The sequence below is a fragment of the Crinia signifera genome, chromosome 11 (assembly GCF_055691185.1).
Source record: "Crinia signifera chromosome 11, ASM5569118v1, whole genome shotgun sequence".
In the NCBI taxonomy this organism is placed as follows: Eukaryota; Metazoa; Chordata; class Amphibia; order Anura; family Myobatrachidae; genus Crinia; species Crinia signifera.
Window position 1 is genome coordinate 38,096,779 of NC_139227.1, and position 17,932 is coordinate 38,114,710.

General features: G+C 47.5%; 1 protein-coding gene across 3 annotated transcripts in view; it reads right to left on the bottom strand.

The window, feature by feature from the left end:
• CDH16 (cadherin 16) overlaps positions 1-17,932 on the bottom strand; it is a 100,178-nt gene that overhangs the window by 14,587 nt on the left and 67,659 nt on the right. For all 3 annotated transcript variants that reach the window (XM_083165257.1, XM_083165258.1, XM_083165259.1), the window contains 3 exons: positions 15,477-15,610; positions 7,424-7,663; positions 6,459-6,575 (listed from right to left, as the gene is read on the bottom strand). In XM_083165257.1, the coding sequence (XP_083021383.1) occupies positions 6,459-6,575; positions 7,424-7,663; positions 15,477-15,610 (491 nt within the window). The remainder of the gene's footprint in view (positions 1-6,458; positions 6,576-7,423; positions 7,664-15,476; positions 15,611-17,932) is intronic.

Below are 17,932 nucleotides of genomic sequence, written 5' to 3' on the forward strand. Positions count from 1 at the left end.
AAAAAGTTCAATAACCTTAATAGATAAGATGTGAGATTCGTTGCCTTCTACAAAACCTTGGTTCCTCTTTGCTGGTGTCTAAAATAAAAAGTATCAGTACTTGGGAAAGCACAGACGGTGTAATGGTTAACATTACTGCCTCACAGCGCTGAGGTCATGGGTTTGATTCCTACCATGGCCCTAACTGTGCGGAGTTCGTACATACCCACCGTGTGGGTTTCCTCCGGGTACTCCGGTTTCCTCCCACAATTCAAAAATATACTGGTAGGCTAATTGGCTTCCAACAAAATTAGCCTTAGATTGTCTGTGTGTGCGTGCACATGTGGTAGGGAATATAGGCCCTTATTCAGATATGATCGTAGTACAAATTTGTTCTCAAAATGGGCAAAACCATGTGCACTGCAGGTGGGGCAGATATAACATGTGCAGAGAGAGTTAAATTTGGGTGGGGTTGTGTTGAAACTGAAATCTGAATTGCAGTGTAAAAATAATGCAGCCAGTATTTACCCTGCACAGAAACAAAATAACTTGCACAAATTTACTTTCTCTGCACATGTTACATCTGCCCCACCTGCAGTGCACATGGTTTTGCCCATTTTGAGAACATATTTGTACTGTGATCAGATCTGAATAAGGGCCATAGATTGTAAGCTACACTGGAGCAGGCAGTGATGTGATTGTTCACCCATCCGAGTGATGCAGGCTGCCTCCAGAAAGTTCTGTGGGTACAGTGTTGGCACCTATACAGTGCAGCAATCGGCTCCTGGCACTGAGCAGGAGCCAGCATTATTGTCACCTCTTTTACACCGCCTCTAAACTCCGGGTCTTCGGCGGGTCAGACCCGGGTCAGAGGCGGTGTAAATCCGACACGCCGTGTCCCTTTACACGGGACTTCTACCCAGGTCCTGACCTGGGTAGAACATGGCCAGACCTGGGTAGAGGGCGGTGTAATTGGGTACGCCGGGTCATCCGACCCGGCTCCCATTTACATCAATGGGGGACGTCCAACCTGACGGGGGGGCACACACTGCCTGCGCTGCTGTCTGCTGTACTCTGCAGACAGCAGCAGCGGCAGGGGAGGAGGTGAATGGATGCCTGTGTGCGGCATCCATTCACCTCCCGGACGGCGGCTGGGGGGTGTACGGCGGCTGGGGGGTGTACGGCGGCTGGGGGCAGCCCAGCAGATTACCTTAGTGCTGGGCTTTCCCCCAGCGCAGCGGTCCAGATCCCGGCGGCGGCGATGGGCTTTTGGAGATGATGTCATCTCCAAGCGCTGGCGGGAGGGGGGCGCCATTGTAAAAGCATCAAAACGCCGGGTCGCACCCGGCTTGATCCTGGGTCTAAAAAGCCGGGTGCTACCCGGCGTTTTGGTAAAAGGGGTATTAGGCACTAGTTTAGGTATAAGCAAACTGTAAATCTCCATCTGTTGTGAAACTGCAAGTCCCAGCATGCCTTGTCACAGTTTTGCTATTAGGGAGTGCTAGAATTGTGGCACAGCATGCTGGGACTTGTAGTTTCAAAACAGCTGGAGGGCCACAGGTTACCTACACCAGCACTAGTGGGAGAGATGGGCATTAAGGATGAATGCCTGAATGCTGCTCCGCTCACGCCAGAAGATGGAGACAATCATATGACCAACGGGACCGGAAGACGCTACTGGAGCTGTGCAATCAGCGGGAGCTGGTAAATGACCGCTGGCCAACCAGGGTGGTTATGTTTACATTCCAACATGTTGACATTTCATCAGTGCCTGCATGATGAATGTCAAAATGACCACTGTCATCATTATCAAACGACATATCTTACCACACAGACTGGTCAGTACATCAGTAATGTCCGAGGTCTGTGACAATGAGGGTAATTCAGACCTGATCACACAGCTGCAAATTCACAGTGGCAGAATATCCATAGACTGCTCATGTGTACGGTCCGTAGACCACTGCAAGGCCGTCCTGCAACTGTTTCTATGCGCACGCCGTTCGCAAGGTGATTGACAGGAAGTATGCGTCTGAGGGTGGTAACAGGTGCTTTAGTGGGAGTGCTAATAAAAACGCAGGCGTGCCTAGGAAAATGCTGGGAGTGTCCGGGACAACACAGGCGTGCCTAGGAAAATGCTGGGAGTGTCCGGGAGAACGCAGGCGTGCCAAGGAAAATGCTGGGAGTGTCTGGGACAACACAGGCGTGCCTATGAAAATGCTGGGAGTGTCCGGGATAACACAGGCGTGCCCAGTGGTGCAAGTAGAATTTTTTTTTTGGTGGTACTGATAGCCTCCACCAAAAATGGGCATGGTCATGTGTCATCAGGGGGCGTGGTCACACAAAGCTAGAGGAGTGACTAAATGACAATAGAGGCGTGGACACAGGAGACAGGGAATGAGAAACAGGGAATGACTGGGGGTGCGTTGGCTCTTGCTTGGGGGTGAGCCAGGCAGCTTGTGCTTACAATAGTGGAGCCTGCTCTTCATGCTGTCAGCGCTGCTGATGCCTGTCAGTGTGACAGGCTAAATCAGCAGTAGCCGGTAGCTGCATACAGCACCAATCATAACGCTGGGTGGGCGGGCTGCGGATGCATTATATTTAGACTTAAAATGAAAATAGAAATGACAGTGGATCAGGGGTAAGTGGTACTGCGTACCTGCAACATATTTCTTACAGGTACTCCGTACCACGCCGTACCCCCTTACTTGCAACACTGGGCGTGCCTAGGAAAATGCTGGGAGTGTCTGGGAGAACGCAGGCATGACTGTGAAAATGCTGGGAGTGTCCGGGAGAACACAGGCGTGCCTAGGAAAATGCTGGGAGTGTTTGGGAGAACGCAGGCATGACTAGGAAAATGCTGGGAGTGTCCGGGAGAACGCAGGCGTGCCTAGGAAAATGCTGGGAGTGTTTGGGAGAACGCAGGCGTGCCTAGGAAAATGCTGGGAGTGTCCAGGACAACACAGGCGTGCCTATGAAAATTCTGGGAGTGTCCGGGATAACACAGGCGTGCCTAGGAAAATGCTGGGAGTGTCTGGGAGAACGCAGGCATGACTGGGAAAATTCTGGGAGTGTCCGGGAGAACGCAGGCGTGCCTAGGAAAATGCTGGGAGTGTCCGGGAGAACTGAGGTGTGCCTAGGAAAATGCTGGGAGTGTCCGGGAGAACGCAGGCGTGCCTAGGAAAATGCTGGGAGTGTCCGGGAGAACGCAGGCATGACTGGGAAAATGCTGGGAGTGTCCTGGAGAACACAGGCGTGCCTAGGAAAATGCTGGGAGTGTTTGGGAGAACGCAGGCATGACTAGGAAAATGCTGGGAGTGTCCAGGAGAACACAGGCGTGCCTAGGAACATGCTGGGAGTGTCCGGGAGAATGCAGGTGTTCCTAGGAACATGCTGGGAGTGTCCAGGAGAACTGAGGTGTGCCTAGGAAAATGCTGGGACTGTCCGGGAGGACGCAGGCGTGCCTAGGAAAATGCTGGGAGTGTCCAGGAGAACGCAGGCGTGCCTAGGAAAATGCTGGGAGTGTCCGAGAGAACGCAGGCGTGCCTAGGAAAATGCTGGGAGTGTCCGGGAGAACGCGGGCATGCCTAGGAAAATGCTGGGAGTGTCCGGGAGAACGCAGGCATGCCTAGGAAAATGCTGGGAGTGTCCGGGACAATGCAGACGTGCCTAGGAAAATGCTGGGAGTGTCCGGGTTATGGGAGGGTGTAAGCTCTAGGCCAGATATGCCACCCAGTAAGTCACGGGCTATGCGGCACCTGCGATAACTTGTGCCCCTTTAAAATCATTGTAATGGTGGGTTTTGTACTTATTCGCTCGGCTGGGAATGGTTGTGTAGTTGTAGAAATCCATTTGTACATCAAGCCCATTCATTCGCAGGGCGATATTTCACTCTAGCTGGGCGGCTTAACTGAATTTGCGGCCATGTGATCAGATCTGAATTACCCTAAATGTTCTGTAAGCCTGGCGCTATGTAATATTGTATCTATGAACAGGTGCTGTAAGATAGAGTATCAATGACAGCCATCTCCTCGCTCCGTTTCCTTAGTAACCCAATCTTGGTTTATGGTTCTATGGTTCCACAGTAACCAGGCATTTACCCATGATGCATAGTGGACCATATCAGATGGGGATTTAATGATTGCTCAGTTATTATTACTATGCAATATGACTAGAAATAAATGAGTGTAGTAAATGAATGTATGAGTGACGTCGACTGGGCATCATGGGTGGTGGGGAGCTTGAGTTGAGTTTATTATATTTACCGAAAATACCTGATGTGTACCACCAACAGTTACTGATCATTAAGTGTCGGGATTCACTCTCCAGCCCCCCCCCCCCCCCACAGAACTGATCACCCCCTCCTTATAGCACAGTGTTCCACCTTCATTTTTTACAGCTGCTTCCTATACTACATGGGTAAAATATAACAATGTGTCAGTAACCTTTTATTAAACTGTCAGTAAAAAGTATTGGCAACCTTAATGGATTATAAAGCTTCTAAAAATGAAAAGCCCAATCAGATTCTGTCTATCGTTTTCTAGAATGCAATAGACAAAACCTTACTGGTCTTTTAATTTCACCTCTTTTGATTTTTAGAAGCTTTCATAAATTTACCCCTTTAGCCCCATACACAAGACGATTCGCTCTATATTGTTAATTTCAGCGAAAACTATATAGTGCATACACACGGAACTATATCATTGCCTTCATCAGGATGCTGGCCGGCTTCCCCTCCGCTGGTCATCCGGCGGGATATGTATGTATCCAGTATGGAATATATACAGTAAGATCCACTGGGGCAGGGACTGATGTGAATGACAACTATTCTCAGGAAGGTGCTGCAGAACATAGTCCAAAACTAGTCCATCACCTAAAATAATCCATAGGCCATAACTAGTCCATCACCTATAATAATCCCTAGGCCAGAACTAGTCCATCACCTATAATAATCCATAGGCCAGAACTAGTCCATCACCTATAATAATCCATAGGCCAGGAACTAGCTCATCACCTATAATAATCCATAGGCCAGGAACTAGCTCATCACCTATAATTATCCATAGGCCAGGAACTAGCTCATCACCTATAATTATCCATAGGCCAGGAACTAGCCCATCACCTATAATTATCCATAGGCCAGGAACTAGCTCATCACCTATAATTATCCATAGGCCAGGAACTAGCCCATCACCTATAATTATCCATAGGCCAGGACCTAGCTCATCATCTATAATAATCAATAGGCCAGGAACTATCTGATCACCTATAATAATCCATAGGCCAGGAGCTAGCCCATCACCTATAATAATCCATAGGCCAGGAACTTGCGCATCACCTATAATAATCCATAGGCCAGGAACTAGCCCATCATCTATAGTAATCCATAGGCCAGGAACTAGCTCATCACCTATAATAATCCATAGGCCAGGAACTAGCCCAGCCCCTATAATAATCCATAGACAAGGAACTAGCCCATCACCTATAATTATCCATAGGCCAGGAACTAGTCCGTCACCTATAATTATCCATAGGCCAGGAACTAGCCCATCACCTATAATAATCCATAGGCCAGGAACTAGCTCATCACCTATAATTATCCATAGGCCAGGAACTAGCTCATCACCTATAATTATCCATAGGCCAGGAACTAGCTCATCACCTATAATAATCCATAGGCCAGGAACTAGCTCATCACCTATAATAATCCATAGGCCAGGAACTAGCTTATCACCTATAATAATCCATAGGCCAGGAACTAGTCCATCACCTATAATTATCCATAGGCCAGAAACTAGTCCATCACATATAATTATTTAATTAGGCCAGGGAGCGCTGATGGCATGTTAAGGAGGGGGCTGTACAGAAATAATCTTACACAGTGAGTGACATTAAAAGATTAGCGGCCAGATAAGGGCTGTCATGGTGATTCACCATATGGAAGGGGCAATTACTGTGGGGCATAATGTGTACGAGAAATTACAGAATAAGGGGACCTATTGCGTTAAATAATGTTAATAAGGGGCACTACTATTTTGTGTAATGTGAATAAGGGACACTATTGTGTGGTGTAATGTGAATAATAGACACTACTATGTGGTGTAATGTGAATAATGGACACTATTGTGTGGGGTAATGTGAATAAGGGTCAATACGGTGTGGTGTAATGTGAATAAAGGACACTACTGTGTGGTGCAATGCTAATATAGTGCATTACTGTGGACTAGGAATTGGCATGGGGGAAGGGGGGTGGCAACATTTACCCGGCAACTGTGTGGACACACACACACATCTGTCACACAGACCTCATCATGCTGCATTGTCTTATTACTGTGCATGAATAAATGTAATTTGTCCAATCTGGCCACATTATGAAAGATATATGGTTAGTTGGTTACTTGCTGCTCTTCATCGCACAAGAACAAGAAATAGACATAATTTAGAACACATATACCCCATATAATACCCTTTCAGGACGTTACCTCTTAAGTGCAGATGTTTGCGCTGGGGATCTGTTCCACTGTCAGTGATAATGACAGGCACTCGGTGAACCTTAGGCTCTAAAGTAGTGCGCTCCATTGTCAGATAAGCGTGAGTCCCTGTGTGTTAATACGGCAACAGTTAGTTAACATATAGAAGAAACATAACATGTTAAAATTCAATAACACTACTCTTAATATGGTAAATATAGATCCTTTAATTAGCCAAATCAAGGTAAGAAACCATAACTCCACTCCTATGGGGCATAGCTATACTTGTAAGGGCCCATTCCAAAATGTCCTACTCCTACTAAGAGTGGAACGGGCCCTCACCTCCTAAACTAGACCTAGGCGACTTGCCATTTCTTAGCAGAGTGTTCCTGCAGGGCCCCTGTCTGTCCTCACTGATGCTGGGAGCAGGCGTGACCTCAGCATGGGATGTCCCAGTAGGCTCTGCACAGTCATACCTAATCCCAGCACCAGTGAGGGAAGACAGAGCCGGCCCGGGCAGCAGATGTGCCGCTCTGTAGTAGCACACTGCAAAAAAAATAATAATCAAGAAATCGCAGGTTGGGACCCTGTAGCAGCCACACACCCTGAGCCTTAGCTCCTCCATTTTACTCGCCATCATCCCAGCATGGTGTACACAGCAACTTTATATCAATACTCTTCTCACACCTAAGGACTATGTATAAGATTTTTTTCGCCCTTTACCTAATTTCGCCCAGTTTCCAGCAGCTGCCACCGGAGACCAGTACACGACTATGGATGTCCGTATGTGTCACACCCAGAGATTCCACCAATGGATCTCCAGCAATGCATGAATGACCTGTGTCTAGACCTATTTGATGTTAACAACAGTAGGAGGACACATTTGTTCAACAACAGCTAAGACGTAAATGAACTTGTCACTATACGATATATTCAGTAATACCCCGCACCGGCGTCTTAATCCTCACCCCACTTACCATTAAGTGCGGCCACCCTCCACTGTCTCCGCAGAATGACATCATCAGGGAGGGTAAAGGTGAATGGGGCGCCGTTTCCTGCGGAATCCTTGTCATAGGCCTGAATGATCACTGATTGCTCCTCCCTTTTTGGGGTGCAGAAATATTTATTTGAGTAGTCACCCACTGGACTGGGAATATTATCATTGACATCCAATATATGGATCACCACTTCTGACGTAGCGGAAAGACCGGCATCACCTGAAAAATAATGTCACCGGTTCATACAGTGGGGAATATTTACTAAGATGGGAGTTCTACTGAATATGGGATGTCGCTATGGGCAACCTCTCAATAGCTATTATCTTCCAGAAGGTGCTAAATAAAAAATAAATTTACCCCACAGACTCCAGACGGATCCCACATTACACATCGCAGTCTATTGTCACCTGATACATTGTGCGCCCGCCAGCTCATATACCCAGTGTTTGCTCTGCACATTCATGTACGCATGCCAAGACGCCCAATGTATTGATTTCTGTACCCAGCATCACACTGGCATTGTCTGCCAGGCAGATGTTCCGTCCCATTGATTGCAAGGTTCTCCTGCTGGGGAAGTAGGTGGCAGACTGGAGACATTAATTGTGCAATGATCTACATTTAAACTCCACTGCAATTATCTCAATTATTCCTAATATAAAGGGCTAGATGATTTGAATGATGAGTAACTGTGTGAATAATGTCCCCCCTCCTTTTAATTTGCACATCTCTGAGTACACAGCGACGAAGCCTCTATGCAGGTTAACAATAATTTATCATCCACTTAACATTTCTTTCCCAGTTTCAAACACAGAACGCCATTGTTGTTAATCTTATAATAGTGGTTCTTGGGTGGCTGGTTATCTTTGTCTCTGCCATGAAATGGATAGGTGCACTAGCGGTATTGTTGGGTAGGGGGTGGGGTGGGGTCACAGCATGCGTTTCGCTGGGCGGTTTGTGCAGCTGATTTCGCAGAGCACATGTCCTGGACGTCATTTGGCGAATGCTTGCAGCAGGTCTGAGATAGTAACCCCTTATGCAGACACCACCAAATCATTTGAAGAATCTGACCAATGGCAGTGCAAGGAAAGTAAGTACCCAATCAGCAAATATCAGTAGGTGTCAGGAGCCTATAGGGGGTTATTCATACCTGATCTCTACTCTGCAAAATCACAGAGCCCTACATTCAGATAGTTGCCGCCCGGCCAGAGTGAAAATCCGCCTGGTGCAATGCTGCAAACGCACCCTGTCTGAAAACACTTGGGCACGTCTGCATTTTTGCTGACACTCCCAGAAAACGGGCGGATGCCACACCCAAATGTTGGCTTTTTGTCAATCAACTTAGTTATGGCCAGCGATCAGAAATTTCACTGGATCTTGTATATATGCACAGTCGTTCTCTAATTGTCCGCTTTGCAAAACACAGGTGTGCGATCAGGTATGAATAACCCCCATAATCTTATAAAAGGGGCTGGCAGACTATCTACTGTAGTTCCCCCTCTTTCCCTGACCGGGTTAAACGTCTGCCAATGCTGTGCTAGTAGTAACTATGACCTTCAGTCATTTATCTGCACGTTACATCTGCATGTTCATTAACGAAGGAGTTTGCTTTTGCAAACCAACCTGAATCACCCCCTATGTACAGAATATTGAAACCATTTCTTTACTGAGATTACATATTGTAGCTGAAATATGCACATTTTAACTTGATTGAAATATGCACATTTTAACTTGATTGAAATGTCCCCTCCAACTCACCTCAGCCATCCCACAAGCCACCTCTAATATCAGAATATTGTAACTAGTCAAACTATCACCTTTTCGACTTCCTCTCCATTTCACCCTATACAATCTATATACTGTATGTCCCAAATAAGATGAGACAGTTATAGGAACCTTCTCCTATTATCCTGGGTGCTTCATACACCTTAGTCATTTTGAAAAAGCCTCTTGAATTAAACAATATGGATGAAAGAGGGGGTACTGTTTACATTATAGGACCCTAAATAGCGGATATTCTATCTCACCCACAACCATCAATTTGTGTATCTTGTCATTTCTTCTACTCGTGTAAGGTCCATATGAGAACAAGCTGATAAGAACAATGGATTTCTGGGCTGTGTACGGCATGAACGGGTTACATCAGCCAGGAAAGGCAGCCCGCCCATTGCGTCACTCTCGGATGACCCTCATTCAACAAGTGCATGATCTAAGAATAACACCCAGCTCTGTCTCCGCCATGAAGACACAAACACCTTTCACAGCAGAGGATTTATCCCCGGCCGCTAAGAACTTCAAGCAGCTTATTGAGGGAGACAATGAACTGTGTTACTGCTATTAGACCCGGTACTCTTTACTTAAGACGGCGCACATCGCGGGTGCGACGCGACCAACGCGATGCCCGCGATTTCCCATAGGGATCAATGTTAAATTTTTCAATGGACCCGATTTTTCACTTCAATGCCTCAATGCCCGCGATTTTGCCATAGGAAACAATGTTAAATGGGCCACAGAGCCCAAATAGGCATCCTTAGCAGTGAAATGTCCCCCACAATTTTTAACGCCACCCCACGATCCACGCGAACCCGAAGCGTGGCGAGCGCAGCGGTACGCGTCCTCCGACCTTTTCATACCCCCAATATCCACGTCGGCATGGAGTTGAGAATAGAATAGTGTGGCGAGCACAGCGAGCCACCGAGCCCGAAGCGTGGCGAGCGCAGCGAGCCCCGCGAGGGGACGTGGATACCTGTGAAGCCCGCGTAGGGCCGCGTTTACCTGTGAAGGTATCCGCGTCCGCTCGCCACGCTTCGGCCTCGGTGGCTCGCTGCGCTCGCCACACTATTCTGTTCTCAACTCCACGCCGACGTGGATAGTGGGGGTATGAAAAGGTCGGAGGACGCGTACCGCCGCCCCTCGCGGGCTCGCTGCGCTCGCCAAGCTTCGGGTTCGCGTGGATCGTGGGGTGGCGTTAAAAATTGAGGCATTGAAGTGAAAAATCGGGTCCATTGAAAAATGTAACATTGATCCCTATGGGAAATCGCGGACATCGCGTCGGTCGGGTCGCACCCGTTACTTTAGTGCATACGATGGACGCGATGCCCGCGATTTTTTACACACGATGACCGCGATGGACATCGTGGGCGCCGTGCTAGGTAAAGAGTACCTTAGACCCAATGGGGGAAATTTACTAAGATGTGTATTCTACTTCTACATGTGATGTTGCTATGGGAAACCAATCAGAATCTACTTATTTATTTAGCACCCTCTAGAACAGGGGTGGGGAACCTCAGGCCCGGGGGCCGTATGCGGCCCCCATAGCCGGTCTGAGTGGCCCTCCAACCTGCCCGGCGGCTTTGCCTGGAGTCAAGTACAGGGGAATTCTCGCAAGAGGTTGGTAGTTCTCACGAGATTCCTGTTAATCAACAGCAGCCAGAGACTGTCAGTCCTATTTAGTGGCAGCCACTGGAGCGTGGGGCGGCTGCAGCTGGACAATTTGTAAGAGAAATTTTTACTTATGGCCCCCGAAGGATTTTTTCCCCATACAAATGGCCCTTGGCACAAAAAAGGTTCCCTACCCCTGCTCTAGAAGATAGTAGATCTGATTGGTTGCCCATAGCAACAACACATGTGAAGTAGAATACTCATCTTAGTAAATTCCCCCAATGCCTCTTGTTGACATAAACATTGGCACTCCTATATGTGGGAGTAGCAGAAATGTTAGAGAGGAACTGCCTTCCCTTTACAGGGGATTGTGGGCCCGATTCAGACCAGAACGCACAGCGGGCGATTATCAATACACTGCACATGTGTGATCACATTCATTTGCAAGGTGGAAGCGGGGCAGGGGTTTAACTGAATGCTGACCACTGCAAAATTGTGAAATCGGGACCAATATCACAGAAGGTAAAAGGGAGAACCCAAATTATACAATTACATTCAGGATCATTGTTTATTAGGCAAAGCAGTAGTTTAGAACATGGGGGTAATTCAGGCCTGACCGCACAGCTTCGAATTCAGGTAGACTCCACCCCGCTAGAGTGAAATCCCTCCTTGCAAATTAACTTGATCACTGTGTGAATAAATGTGTATGAATATCTTCAAAACTCTTCGCTAGAGACTCGCCATCGAATGATTTTTCCACTGGGCAATTGGGGGGGGGGGGGGCACTCCCAATAAATGGACAGATACCACCCCCAGATGCCTACTTCCTGCGTATGAAAAAGTAGCAGGCTTTCATCGTAGGGTGGTCTCGCGCATGCGTACTACAGGCCTAACGCATGCACAGTCTATCGATAATGGGCCACCGTGCAAATTCGGGGCCATACAATCCGGTCTGATACACCTCCATGGGGTACATGCAGATCTACTGTGAATCACTGTGCATTAACAACACCTGTGGTTTCCTGTTATATGTTTGTCCAGAGCAGAGGGTCAGGGTTCCCAATGCCTTTTAGCAGCTGGGCAATAGGCTGGGGAATGTGGGGAACTATGCTAGAGATCTCTGGAGTGTACCCACATGTGAATCTTTTGCATGTTAGAAAGACATGACCTGCCATGCTGTTACCTCTGAATTGGCAAACTGTCCAGAAATCAGATTGGTATAAATTGGATATATTAGAAGGTCAGCAGCAAACAAGCAACACTTTCCCTTTAACTGCCCCAATGTTCTTTAGGATTAGAATTCATGTATAGTATTACAGTAGCAACAACTCACATGTCCTGACTAATCCGTTCTGAAACACCCACCACCGACATTGTACATTAAATCCTCTGTTTCATGCAATCTTCGCCTCAATTCAGAAAGGAACAATACGGTAATCATGGATAATTGCAGTGCATTGGCTTTTATTTGCGGCTGTCTTTAACCTTTGTGTGATTTGTAGGATAAAAAAAAAGCAGCGCAGAGAACCTCCATCTCTGACAGCCGCCCGACATCTGGGTAGTCAGCGGAATGAGCGGGTGTCATTCACCCCCCTTGCATCTCAGGATGGTGGCGGTAAGGTCGCATTGGGCAAAACTATAGCGAAGGATAATGCCACATTACAAAATGTATTCTCGGTTTCTTTCTACCAATAATATAATGCTGATTGGCCATCAATGGTTCTAAATAATCGATGGTTTATGTTGGAAATGTTTTTCCATCGAAAAGGGGAGAGCCAGATGCTTGTTCGGTATTTATGGTCTAGATGTTTTTTATTTTTGTTAGAGTGCCGGGATACTGAGCATAGCTCCTCCCCATTACAGCCACAAAGCCCCACTCACAGGTTCTGATCTGCATACAGCACAGTCATTAAAAGTACATAGATGACCAACAGTTTGTGAAATCATCGATGGTCATGTACTGCACAGTATGCAACTATTGATGGACACTTACCGAATATCTATCAATGGTTGGCAAACACATGGCAATCCCTACCTTGGGGGCTATTCTTATCACTGAGGAATAATATTCGGGAAAAATAACAGAACAATTGATTAAAATTGGATTATGTAACAAAATGTGGAAAGGCTGCTTTACTGGGAACAGGCTTCTTGTTGTGATGTCATAGTCCTGTCATTGCGCAAATTCAAGGGACGCATAGGGGCTTTTGTAAGAATGTTGTGATGAATAGATATGACAATTATTTGGATCTACATTTTGAGCCTATTCAGACCTGTTCGCTATGCTGCGTTCACTCCTCGTTCGCAATGGGATGGCCAGCGTTTTTTTTGGTCGCACCCACCGGTTTTGTGGGCACGCCCAGGAAACTCTGTGTTCCCTTGCGACAGCCCACTATCCGTCCCCTACCCACCCCTCTCTGTGCGAATGCCTCGGCGAGTGTAATGCTTGCTGAAGGCGTTCGCACACCGGGTCTGAACAAGCATTTTTTGACCGGACCGAATTTAGAAACTAACGACCCAACCTGAATTACACCCTTTGCTTGGACCTGGTTGATAAAAAAAACCTGGCCGACCTCTGCGACCTTATTCCAATCCCACTAAAAAGTCCTTTACTGCACAGAAAAAATCCACCCAAACCTAAATCTCTCTACAGCTAGGGAGGCCACTGATCTGCCCCACATGCGATGCCACATGGTTTTGCCCGGTTGCTTCATAATTTGCTATACTGATGAACATGAATCAGGCTCCACATGCGGACAAAATAATAATTAACTGACAAACGCTGGAGTGGATCAAACCCTTTGTTCATGTATCTAACTGCCTTTGGATGACATCAGGAAGGTGTGAATCATCGTCCGCAGCACACTCAGACGGATAAACAAGCTGTCATCTACTTTACATTGTGTCTTCTGCCTTCGGTCACTATTAACCAATGCACTCCCTTCAGAGGGCGACGGACAAGGGATAGGCATGGCTGCCAGCAGGAGATGGCACCGTTGTGCCCGGTCAGTGGAGGGTTAATGGAAAGTGCTCATTCGCACAGTGGCTCTGCCCAGGCAATGAGTCAGATGGCAAAATACAATATTAAACGATAAGATGCACAAGGGAATAGGATGTATTTTTGGAACGACGGTGAACGTACAGGAAAAGTATATCAAGCTAAATGGAATAGATTTTTCCATTCATAAATATACAGTAACTATACAAGGGCGAGCCATTCGGCACAGGATGAGTGTATACGCTGCAGATTCCGGAGAGCTGGTGTATTGAAGCTGGTTTCCAATATTAGGAATGAGGTATATACAGTATACAGCTCCGCTTCCTTTTCTACTACATTGCTTGGGAACCCCTCTTCCTGGGACCCACACCATCCGCTGTCCCTATCTAAAGTACATTATCATTAGGACTTGTCTGCCTTTTCTGTACTAAAGTGTGACATAAGCTGTATTCAGCATCACAGTAAGGGCCCAATTCAGACTGGTTCAGCCAGGTCCGAATTTGGATGCTGGCTGATGTTTGGCTACTGCGCATGAGCGTGATTGACAAGGGGTGGGCACGTGGGTGTGGTACCCAGAGGTTTCATGGGCGTGTCCACAAAAACGAATGAAACTCTGGGAGTGTCCATTAGAACGCAGGAGTGTTTATGCCTGCTGGGGCAAGGGCGATGTTCGCAGACGCCGAGTAAGTCCTGGGCTAAGCAGAACACCAGGGACAAGAGGAAAATCATTTGATGGTGATGGATGCGAATGTATGTGTACCCGTACAGAACCATTCACAAGCTTTGCAAACCTATTCGCAAGGTGGGATTTCACAAGACAGTGGGCAGATAAAGACCTGTTCCCAAGGCTACCGAATTCGGCCCTGTGAGATCAGATTTGAATCGGACCCTTTTCTGCAGGACAATGCCCTTTATCTTCACTGATGACAGACACTGAAACTTCATCCATAGATGGAAGGAGTTTCCTATATGGGACCTAGAAATCAGGAAGAAGGTGCTATTACCCATAACAACCAATTAGACAATATAATGTATGAAAAATCACAGAATTTGACTGGCTGCTATGGTTCACATATTGCCAATTTCATTGGCTGCCATGGATCCAAACTAAAGTTGAGTGGAAAGTGTTGGGGGGAATTATGGCACAAATTGAGTTTGTATCATCATGGACCTGCCTTGCACCATGCATGAGTCTCCAGTAGGGGGCAGTGTTAAGACAACGCAATTTACAGCTAATCATGCAATCAAGGGTTCATCCCACCAGCCTGGTTCATGGATTTTGGGAATCTCCCAGACTAAGGTTACCTCCCATAAGGGACAGTCCTGGAATTGCATGTCTGACCCACAGTATGCAGAAGAATTTCTATAATGTTCCATTAGCTTTTATTGACAGTCTGATCTATATATATATAAAAGGCTACCTACACCTTACCTTCTTGAGGTGAAGTACTGCCAGTGACCACTAGAGGCCACTCAACAGACCAATTTACTCCTTAACAGAAAGTGAAACCAAAATGATCTGTTTCAAACGTGCTGGATATGGAGAGAGGGAGCTGTGAGGACAGAGACTGGAGGTAGGAGCTGATAGGGACTAAGCCGTCATTTTGATGGGCTGTTATAATATTCTGCTAGTAATAATTCAGCGTTTGATCCTACCTATCTCCTGCACCAGCAGCTGCACTGTATATGTGTCTCCATGCTGCTCTCGGTCCAGGGAATGGAGTAGCTGAATCTTCCCAGAATCCTCTTGGATGGAGAGCCATTTTCGGGTATCATTCCTGATGCTGTAGCTGTACAATAAACATTAAATATAATTATATAGTTTATTATGTACAGGAGTATATTTTGCATGTCAGACCATTACGGTGGTGATTTACCTGCTAGCTTTACATATGATGACACATATGCTGTGTACACACGGGGCAATATATTGCTCAGTGTCTCCTTTTCATCAGCAACCAGAGATGGTCACTGATGAAAGGGAACCTCTGCCGGGGGAGCTGCAGAGGGAATCAGCTGGTCACAGGAGCAAGCTCCTGTGACCAGCGATCATAAGGGGGCTAAAAACAGGAGCACACACCCGTCAATTTATCGCCGTGCACACTCCAATCGTTGGCAATATGGTCACCATGTTTCACCATCAGTGGCCTCCCATCAATGCTGACCATTGGTGGCTGCTAACCATCTATAATCAATGGCCACCTCTAAATCAGTCTGTTGCTTCCTGCTGCCTCCACTGCCTCCCACACAATATGTTACTGAACATCACCCTGTCCAGGGCCGTAACTAGGGGGGGGGCTGGGGGGTCACGCGCACCGGGCGCTGGAGGTGAGGGGCGCGCTGACAGGTATGTCCGTCCATCTCCTACTAGCGCGGCTGCAGGAAGCGCTGATGACTTCGAAAAGACTTGCCGGACGCTGATTGGCTGAATTCAGCCAATCAGCGTCCGGCAAGTCTTTTTGAAGTCATCAGCGCTTCCCGCCGCAGCGCTAGTAGGAGACGGACGAAGATGCGGCTGCGGGGTGAGCGGTGAGAGGACTGTGCGGGGAGGGGGGGGTCTCCGGCGCCAGGGACAAGGCGTCAGTTGGTCGGTCCCCCCTGTCAGCTGCTAACTAAGCAGCGGGGAATAAACGCTGTGCGCATGCGCACAGCGTCTATTCCCGCAGCCAGGGGGCTGGGGGCATGGCTAGAGGCTCACAGAGCCTCTGGGTCATGCCCCCATAGCGGCAAAATGGGGGCGTGGCCTCGCGGGAGAGCAGCGATTATAGGCCACGCCCCCAAATTAGACCACGCCCCCCTAGCATCACTAGGAGGGGGGGGGCACCAAAAGACTGCCTTGCCCCGGGCGCCGGAAAGCCTAGTTTCGGCCCTGCCCTGTCCTCAATAAAGTGTCTGCTGATTTACTCTGTGCTGCTTGGGTGCCGTGCCCTCCACACTATATAAATCACAGTATGTGGTTTCCTGCTGCCATTTTGACATATGATTTTTATACACACACACACACACACACACACACACACACAGATGTAGTGAGCCTCTCAGTGGCTGAGGTGCAATCAGAGATTAATACCTGTAACTAATCTCTGTACAAATAATAAAATCAACAGTATCCACATGTCTAGTAACACTATAGTCCAGGCAGGGCAAACGTTAAATGAGGCGTCAATTACCCCCAGGCCTTAACTGAGCTGGGATAAGATAATGTTTCGATTTTTTTTTCATTTTGCAGACACACAATGGCCAAGTGTTTGATATCATTATTGATCAGTGTCCTTTCTGTGTCTGCTACCTGGCGGGACTCCAGTTCCTGCTGTAACAAAACAACTGGAGCTGCTGACTCCTGCAATACTGCGGATCTATTATTAAACGTCCTGGTACAACGCAGAGATTTTTCTCAATGAATTTAAGGTTGCTGATGCGGTCTGACATCGGGATGGATTCAGAGGTAGACGCTAAACAGTATCAGCTGCGACGCTTGTTGCAGACGCTACTGAGACATCGTGCTGCAGTCTATAGGCATGCCCACTGGCTGCAGCTCATATCCGCCGCAGTGGGCACCATCAAGTGAACATCGGCAGCACTATCGGACTACTGAGGTTGCTCAGAATATCTGATAGTATTTGGCAGGCAGTGTCAGTTAAATCACCTGCCAAAGCGATTCGCGTCCCCCCATGGTAACCATTGGGAAACGTGCATAAGTAAATCATTGTGTGCATGGATTCGGTAGGAAATCCTGACGGTCAAAATACCGAATGGGTCAAAATACCGAATGGGTCAAAATACCGAATGGGTCGAAATACAGACAAGGACAAAATCCCGACATGGACAAAATCCCGACATGGACAAAATCCCGACATTTAAAATCCCGGCAGGGTCAAAATCCCGACATATAGAATGTACAGGTGAAACAGTCTACATGACTTTCGGTCAACAGGTGCGAGGTCGACATGGGTTTTTTCACTGTTTTTTTACCCGAATGTCAATACAGTCGACATGGACACAGTTGCAAGTGCACCGCAGCCCCTCGCATCGCTCGCTTCGCTCGCCATGCTTCGGGCATGGTGCCTTGCTGCGCTCGGCACACTATTTTTTTCTCCCATCACGCCCTAGTG